General features: G+C 35.5%; 1 protein-coding gene across 2 annotated transcripts in view; it reads right to left on the bottom strand.

Moving 5' to 3' along the window:
• Positions 1-887: 887 nt before the first annotated feature.
• Positions 888-9258, bottom strand: part of UNC13C (unc-13 homolog C) — a 132847-nt gene continuing 124476 nt past the window's right edge. For both annotated transcript variants that reach the window (XM_071441565.1, XM_071441566.1), the window contains exons 30-32: positions 4195-4287; positions 3301-3460; positions 888-2413 (exon numbers count right to left, since the gene is read on the bottom strand). In XM_071441565.1, coding sequence (XP_071297666.1) covers positions 2128-2413; positions 3301-3460; positions 4195-4287 — 539 coding nt within the window. In that variant the 3' untranslated portion in view covers positions 888-2127. The remainder of the gene's footprint in view (positions 2414-3300; positions 3461-4194; positions 4288-9258) is intronic.

Genomic DNA, 9258 nt, shown 5'->3' with positions numbered 1-9258 from the left:
CTCTGTGCAGCTGAGGGAGACCACTACAAGCAGTAATTGCCTGCCTTGACTGATTTCATAGTTATTCCTTTATCCCCAGTCTCGGGGATAAACAGTTAAGTGGTGGTGATTACATTATGCACTAAAATGTGTGCCATTTTACAGTAGAATAAACAACCACAGAAAAATATGATGAAAGTGCTCCAGGTAAAAAAACCAGAAGCTGCTTAGTCCAGCTTTTCTGGTTTAATTCACAGGGCCACAAATTACATATTCTGGAATTCTTTCTGCATTTTGTCCACAACAATGTTCTGTACCAGGAGCAACTTCATCTCTTGATTATTTTCCTTTTGTATTTGAAACTGAGTCTGATGATGTTTTCTTACATCAAACCTTGTTAACTGTAAACAGAATCTGTGCCTACTGTTGAAACTTAGGGCTATACCTGGCAGAAACACAATTTGGAATCTATGATCTTAGGGGAGTGTTCTTAACTCTCTAAGGACTGTGCATAACTTCTCTAAATGTCTAAATATACGTATGACAAATCTAATTTTTAGTATTCAAGGAAGAAGTTTGAGGATATTTAAACCTGTTAAAATCTCATCTAAACATCTAACCAATATCTCCTGGAAAGAATCTGGTTTATGTGCGTGGAGTCCTGTGTTAGGTTGTTAGAAGGCTGACATCAGTATACAAACTGTGTCCTCCCTTCCCTTAGCTACTTTTCCCCTAAGCAAAGCTGAAAACTCCAACCTGTGTAATGAGGAACACTTGTGAGCAAAACCAATGACAAATGTGTGGCATTCCACAACATTTTTTATGTGTATGTATATGTATAGCTACCTAATTATTTTTTTATATCAGGACACTGATATATCAAATTTTACACATATAAAACAGCCAGATTCCAGACAGTGCAAATCATACTTTAATATATTATAAAGCTATATAGTAAGCCCACTCCATGGGCTTCACATGCACATAAAACCAAGAGTTACATAAATAATATCAAATGACAAAACTGGAAAGCAGTTTCTGCATACTTTATTTTACAATTCCTCACTAAATATATTTACAGGACACAGAGTTTGCTTTAGTGCAATACATAGTAATGTTGCATAAGTACAAACTGTTGAACTTTTCTAAAAAAAATTAAAGAATAAAGCACTTAACTGATGTTACAGCTAAGTATGTAAAGCAACGTTAATAACTCTGAGTGAAAATGCTAACAGCATCTTTTCTTCTCATAAACAGTTTCTAGAAACAAACCACAAACCGGCATTACATATTCCAAACTACTACCCCTTGTACAGTACCATATCATTTAAAAAATCACTTTTTAAAAGCACATATACTGTACTGTACAGCAACCTGTTTCTACAGATACTGACTTACTCTTTTAATACAAATATGATATTACCGTGGCAGTTTTGAAGAACAAAGTTATCGCAAGATATCAAACATCAGTAACAAACTCTGATAAGCACAGCTTCTTGAGAACCTGCTTTAACAGCATTTCTTCACAGTGATATTTATGAAAGGTTGGAAAAAGAGATTAGCATAAAATATTTCCATCCTTTTCAGTTTTTATGCAAAAATCATTACTTTATATTGGTAATTATAAAATTACAAACACTTTCTATAAGTAACTGCATCTGTAGTAATGATAGAAAAAGTCATCAGTAAGACACCTAAAATGAGGCTTGCATAACATGAGAGTTTGAAGAAAACTAGGTACACCTCATTTTTAAAAGAAGAGTAAGTGATGTAACTTAATTTAGAATAAGCAACACAGTTTAACTGCGATAAACTATTATTAATTAAAAAAGCTACTTACTTATTAATAAATGGTAAAAAATAATCAAATTGTGATGAGGTGAAATCAACATTTAAAAAGATATGATGAAACATTTACTCTTAATCTTAGTTTTGGCACTTCATTGGAACAATTACTTTACCAAAGACCAAAATATGTATAAAAGATATACAGCTCCTTGACATACCTTGCAAATATAGTACATAAGTACTGGCAAACACTGAAAACATAGTTAAACATTCCCACAGATTTGCACATGCATGCACTAGTCAGACAACAGCGTTGTATTTATGTTCTTGGCGGTGACAATCTTGCATTACTTGGGTATCTTAGGCCGTTTCTTCAGCAGATCTCGTTTCTGTTTTAAGTCTTACAAATTCTTTAGCAACTTCATCGTTGTTCCTCTGAGAGAGTATTCTAAGGATTGTCAGGCCGGTCTCATCCACGGAGATGCTCCTGAGCAGGGGGTACCAGGCGGCGCTGCCGGCCCTGTCGGCGATGGCCTGCAGCTGGATGACGGTCATGCCGATAACGCGGTCCTCCCGCGCAAAGCAGTAATCCTTCACTGACAGGTGCACCTCGTAGGCTCCTGGCTTATCTTCGTTACCCAGCAGGCTGGGAGGATTAACAATAGGAATTTAGAACAAAGACTTCGGTTTAATTTCCCCCAAGGAATTAATTTGCTCTAGAAATCTTGGGCAAATTAAACTGAGAGTGAGTGGTAGTTTAAGTTTTGTGGTTCCATTTTGTTACAGCAGGTTATCTAGTTTTAAACTTTCTACACAGGTAACCCTTCAGATGGATTGGTGATGGAGCCTCTGTTCTCAGCAGCCTGAACAGAAACAGAATTCCCTCAACAGCTGGAACAGACAGTTACCTTTCCCTGGAAAGGACAAAAAATGTTCAGCTGGTTCCCCAGCTGTCAGCACCATTACTTTAAATCAGCTTCAAAATATACAGAAAATCCCTGGTAGCAGGCATCAAAAGGAGCTTTGTGGTGAAACACAATGAACTCATTTCAGTCAGGGTTGGAGGGTAAGAGAAGGAAAATAAATTGGTCTCAGGAAAGGGCAGAGAAGTACTAAATTTAAAACTCTAGGTTAGGTGGAAGCTTCTTACTGATTTAAAGATTAAATGAAACAATACTATTAACACATGCACAACCCAATACACATTTTGATATCTCTACAGGAATTATCTAGAAATAATAATTAATACTTCTGTCCAAACAAATACCTAGGCCAATAGATTCCTAGGGATAGAAATAGTTATTCCTTTGTAGGGAAATCAATTGTACATTTTAACCAGGTTTTGTAGGACTGAAAGCTTGGTGTCTGCCATTCGTCTTCATATACAACAAAGATACAAATTAGTAAATAATTTTGAATTGGTGTCTGTATATCTATGTTAGGATGGCTTTTCTTGTTATTAATGGTTTAAAGGCAAAAGTATTTTAGGGAAATTTTCAAAAAATATGGAACTCCTAGAGATAAAAGACTTACAATTGGAAAGTTTCGTTGTACTTTGGTGACCAGGTGTTGCTCTTTGTCTTGGTTCCATGTTTTCTTTTCTTGTCACTTAATTTAGGACCCAGTATGCAAACTTCCACGAATGGCCGGAACATAGCTGTTGTTTGCCAGTTTAGGTTATTAATTGCTACAACTATAAAGAGTTTAAAAAAAATGACGTTAAATACAATTCCACTGGAAGTGTTCCAATTAATTACCCTGTATGACTTGGTATAGCCAGTGAAAGGTGACCTGAGAGCTTTCCTATGGAATATGAATACCTGGTAAGCCTAGGAGATGCTTTGCCCCTTCCCTGCCAAGTGAAGATGTCTGACTACTTTTAGGTCCAGTAGTATCAAATGTAAACGTGTATTTTATAAATCCTTTACATTTGCAGCTTCTTTTTACCTTCTACCTTCACTGCAATTAAAAAAAAATCAGCTTATACTAATCTGAATGATCCTGTGTTTCTGAAATTCAGGTTGTGCAGAATAAAGGCATTTTATCAAAAATGCGGCTTCTTAAGACTTGGTGTAGTCATTCACCACTCAGCTTTGCTGTAGTTTTTATAAGTTGAATTATGTACAAGCAATTGAGAAGTATAATTTGGCACATTTTAATTTATAAGTCTATAACTTAGTATACTAACTTTAAATTATCTAGACAGAGAAGCACAGACAGTACTTGCCTGCATAATCTGAGTTTCTGCTGATGTTGAGCAAGGAAGAAGTGCACTCCTAATCACCTGAAGTGTACTCAGAGTTTCTCAAGTACTTTAATACCTGTCATTTTTTATTTTAGTACTGGTATGTTTGACTGAGGATGTAGGGCTTGGAGGTTTGGTCTTTGTTGTTGCTTTCTTTTTAAAGTTGCCTGTTTGAAACTTACCTTTCACAGTGACTTTATGCTCACCAGTTCCCGGATGGGTAGAGACATCCACCTGTACAGATATCTCACCCACTGAATTATTAGCAGTTTGACCTGAAACAAGAATTACTGGTTAGCACACCTGGCTTCTCAATGCATCCAGAGAAATAGACACCCAAAGGTGAGTGGTATTTTCCTTTAGAAACACTTCAAAATTTCTGATGTGTTTCACATTTCAGTGAGAATCAGATTCATAAATGATTTTGCCACAAAAAACTGGATAATTGCAAATATCTGTGGAAAGTGCCTCAGTGAAATAAAAAAAATCTTGTTCATCTGGAGCTTTCCATTCTGGTTGTCATTAGATGTGTTTGCATCTTGAAATGCCAAAGTTGGTGGGTTTGTCAAGCTTTTCATGTACCTTTCCAAAAATCTTACTGCTAAATGTATGTTTGGAAAGTTATGTCTATATCTCTATTAATGAATCCTTTGCTGAAGGTTTTGTCTCAACAAATTACTGAAGTTCTGCACTGACACAGAGAGAGGGGCTTAAAAATGAAAGAAGGTTGAGGGATGGCAGGAGAACCAGGAACTTATTTTTTTAAGGTTTTACTTTTGAGAACCAGGGAAGGTTGCGAGTCAGTTTGTAGAGAATGAATCTTTAAAAGGACTTTAAATATTGTCTTGAAAGGTACCACAGTATATCAGATTGTAACAGTAAAACATAAATAAAACTGAGTATCTTTACTTATTCTTTGATTGGATGACAGTGAGTGTTGAATTCTGTGAACTGTAGTTACTCCTCAGTGTAATCTCCTGTGGACCATATAATAAAGTAAATTTCTACCCCTTTAAAACAGGCTGCTATTTCTGTGGGTACCAGAGAAAAGATTTTAAATTCCTCTTATTTATACAAAAATTCCTTACCCATTGGTTCCTCATCCCTCTATATGAGAGGAGAAGCAAACATTCCTTTAGGATTTTTCCAGCAGCCGTTCATGTAGGAATTAGGGAAGGGATACAGAGAAGAGGGAGGGGTGTCTTGTGTAATAATAATGGGGACAGTGGTTTTCCTCCTTAAATTAGTTTATAACTAGAGTAGTTTCTTCTCTTATCATGCAGTCTTTTTCTCTCCTGGATTTCCTCACCAGTGGCTTTCTAGAAATGAGCTCTACAGTGATGTTTATTCACTGCTTTGGCCTGATCTGTAATTATGTTCTCTACATGGCATGAGCATTGCAAGGTCAATCAAATACTCTTACCCCAAGTGTTACTGCTTCAGAGAAAAAGCCTTTTGTTACCTGATCTATCAAAATGTGGAGAGTCAGTGATCATTTCAGGCTCAGAATATTTAAACATTCTTGTGCATTTCCAAACTTTCAGGTGAGTTTGGCTTGGAATTGTTGTGAACCTATTTTTCAAACATAGCAATTGCAGGGTACCTGTACAAATTTTCCTGTTAGATGTATTTCATTATCAGTCAGAGGGTTGGGACCACCACTAACATGTAAATAAGAAACTTATTAGACATCAGTGTTTTAATGGCAAGAAGTTTAGCTTCAGTGGCAGTAATTAAGTTTCTTGTATTTGAATAATTACTTAAAACTGTACTATATGGAAGCTCTGAGTTGGTGAATCATTCTATGGCTTGCTCACAATAAATATCACATAATTTTTTAAAGAATTTTTAAAAAAGGTAGGAACCAAATGGACCAGAAAAGCTAAATAGTAAGAATAATAAAATGGCTTTATTTAGAATCACAGACTGAAGTATTATCTGACTATAGTAAAATTTGCTTTTACTTGGGAAGAGAAAGGAAATTCTCATTTGGTGAAGGTCATAAAGTTAAAGCTGGTTTTCTTTTCTCTTGCAAACACAGTGTCATTAGGCCATATATCATGGAGCAGCATGTTTTTAATGGAGTTACATTTAACCCTGGGTGCTGACTTGTGTGAAAAAGCCTTCCCTTATATTTATGTGGATTACCTGGATTAAATGCAGACAATGCCTGTAATTCAGAAAGCAGCTTGCCCAGGATAGGAATCCAATACTATATATGTTTGTATATATAGAGTATTCTCATTGGCTTTGTGATAGTGAAAAGTAAATGAAAGAGAGCAGGGGCTGGAGGTCCTAGAGCATTAATCTGTCTCATCCTTTCATATTGTGAAATTCCACCTTTTCAGTGTTCCATAATGCATGGAATTCAACCTCAGCACAGGTACTTCTTGTGGTGATGAACCTCATTATGAATGATGCTGTTGATTACATCTGTAGCCTTCCTTCAGCTGTGAAGTTTGAGTTGAGCAAACTGTAACTCTGTTCCAATTATAAAGCTTTCAATGCCAAGCCAGACAGGAGAAGTGAACCAGGAATTTGCACCACCTAAATCTTAGGGACACTGCATGAGTAGCATAAACTGAGAGAGAGAATGAGAAGTTCTTGAACCCTCTCCCAATAATAATTAATAATAATTTACTCCTGATTGCAGTGGAGGATGAATTAAGCTGATCTTGAATATCACTGAAATGATCAGCTGGTGTAAATTATGTGTTTTAGCCTCTAGCTTAAAAAAAAAAACCAAATCAAAACCCCAGGAAAGTTTTAAAAGAGGACAATTATCATTTTTATTTGATAGCCTTAAGAGCAGCCTGTGGATGGTGGTAGTAGCAGAGTGTGCAGTGTTAACCTCTAATAATGTCAGGTAGGATTTCATCAGGACAAGAATCTACAAATATGTAAGATTAGACTTGTTCTCTTTCTTCACCTTTTTTATTAACTTATGCAAAATATATTCTTGCAGAGGTCTCCTAATTAGTGTCTCTTTCCTTCTCCTGGTAGCCCATAATTGACAACAGTGCTCCAAGCAGCACTGCAAATATATGAATAGTCTTGTATGTACAGTACTGCTGCTTGATATGGTTATAAAGAAATCTGTGCAAAACATCACCCAGTTTTATACTAAAAGCAGCTGACATTGAAATGACCCTACATCCAGTATTGCTGAGAAAATCTCCTTTGCAGAACATCCCAGTGAGCATAGACAATTTCTAGTGGAGTCTAGAACATAAAGTTGGTTTCTTTCAGTAATCATCCCATCCATCTTTCTCTTTCTGACCTGCTGAACAAACTAGAGATACAATTCCAGGACATTTAGTATTTGCTTACAGCATCTCTTGCTGACATTGAGGAGCTAGGGTACTTCATTTTGAAGCCTCTGATCTGTCTAGTTCTGCTGTTTTGTTTTCTTTTCTTGCTACCACTTCTTGAACAGTCACAGCAGGAATTAGTGATTCTGACTGCACTATAGAAAGGTCCATTTATCCTACTACATTTAATAAGCCAATTTAGCTGACAACAAATCTCTTCATGCACTGCAGAGGATGATTGCACTTTTCTTCCTTTAGTACTGTAATAAAACTCATTTGAAGGCTAACAAACTTATAAATGACTCTGCCTCATGTTTGAAAACCTTATGGATGTTTAATTATTACTGCTTGCTCTCTAATATCTGCTTTACATTTTATTTGTTGGTATATTTATATTATTCAAAATACAGCATCCTCTTACTGGTGGGTGTTCAAGTGATCACCTGCATTTAAAGTGCAGTTATTCTTTTGCAGCAAATAAATGGTAAAGAATAAAAATATCTCCTCTGGAGATCTCCTCAAAGATGCTTGCTCCTCAGGGACTAGAAAGGCCTAGAGGTCAGGCTTTTATCCCTCCTTATTTAGCACCTGGAATGCTATCATATAACTGATGGATACCTGTAGTTTGTGTTTATTTCTTGAAGACCTAGAGGAAACTGATACACAACTTTTTTCTAATTTAGGTGCTTTACTATTTCATTTAAGGAACAACCAGAAATTTTCAAATGTGAAAGCCTCTTAAGTGAATATTTTTGTAAAGACCTTTTGCTTTACCACTGGTCCGGTTTTAACTATATGTACTTTAAAAATAATTATTTTTCTGCCACTATTCTGGGTCCATTTGCTTTGCTATCAGCATCTGCTGGAGTACTTTTATTAGATGTAATTCAGCAAGTTTCTTCCTTCTTTGTTCTTATCTTTCCTGTTGGTTGCTTGCAATAGTGTGCTGATTTCTGCAGCTTGTAATGCAGTTGTTTTTTTTTTTTTTTTTTGCATGAAATAAGGTTGTGTAACACATGGTTCTGACCTCAATTTGAAACTACAGTGGATGAAGCAGGGATTATTTCTTGAGTTAAATTCAGTCTGAAGTATGGGTTATGAGAGAATGGAAATGCTCTGTAGGACTTAAATTTCCTGTTAGAATACAGGTATAGCTTTCAAAATATGACAGTTAATAATATAATGGTTTTGACAAGCAAAAGAAGAAAAGGTCTTTCTTTTTCACTTATAAGAGCTGCTAAACAATTTAAGCAATTTTTATTTTCTGTAGTATGATGTCATCTATCTGCTTGTTTAAATTATAGTTACTATCAGATTATTGTTTTAATGCAATTCCATTTATTTATGAAATATTGAGGTTATGCTTTTCTTTGTACAATTACAAGTTGCAATGGAACACAGAACTGAATTTTGGCTTGGCAATTGAAAATAATTTGTTTTCATTTTTGAATGTGTAATGTCCCTCCCTGTGTTGGTGACTTCACAAGAAAAGGATGGAGTTACTTTTAGAGATAAGCATATTTACCTAATGAAAGTGAGTATTATATTTTCTTGTTTTCAGGTATGTCTTCCCTTTTCAGCTTTCAATTCTCTGGCGTAAGAATGAAGAAATCTGAATCAGACCAGCTGAAGCAAAGCCTTTTCTGCAGCCTTATAAAAACATGGGTAGGGTTTGCAATATGAGCTCTGTGTTGTGAGATGAGTATTGATTTTTCTTCTTAAGTGATACAAACTACTTTAAGTCAAGATAAAAAATATAGTGCAGAATCCTGCCATTATGTATTTATTATTCTATAACAACATTTGTGAACTGGAGCTGCTGTAAATTTGTAAGAAAAAATATTTCCCTATGTCCAATAAATAACCATTTTACATGCAAGAGTGGTGTTTACTTTGGAGAAATTAGTGGCAATAAATGAGAGCTAATTCAGGAAA

This window comes from Agelaius tricolor, unplaced genomic scaffold (assembly GCF_023055355.1).
Source record: "Agelaius tricolor isolate 1412-34295 unplaced genomic scaffold, bAgeTri1.0.p SCAF_16, whole genome shotgun sequence".
NCBI classification, from domain to species: Eukaryota; Metazoa; Chordata; class Aves; order Passeriformes; family Icteridae; genus Agelaius; species Agelaius tricolor.
Note: the sequence above shows the minus strand (reverse complement) of the source record. Positions and strands in the feature narration are given on the sequence as shown.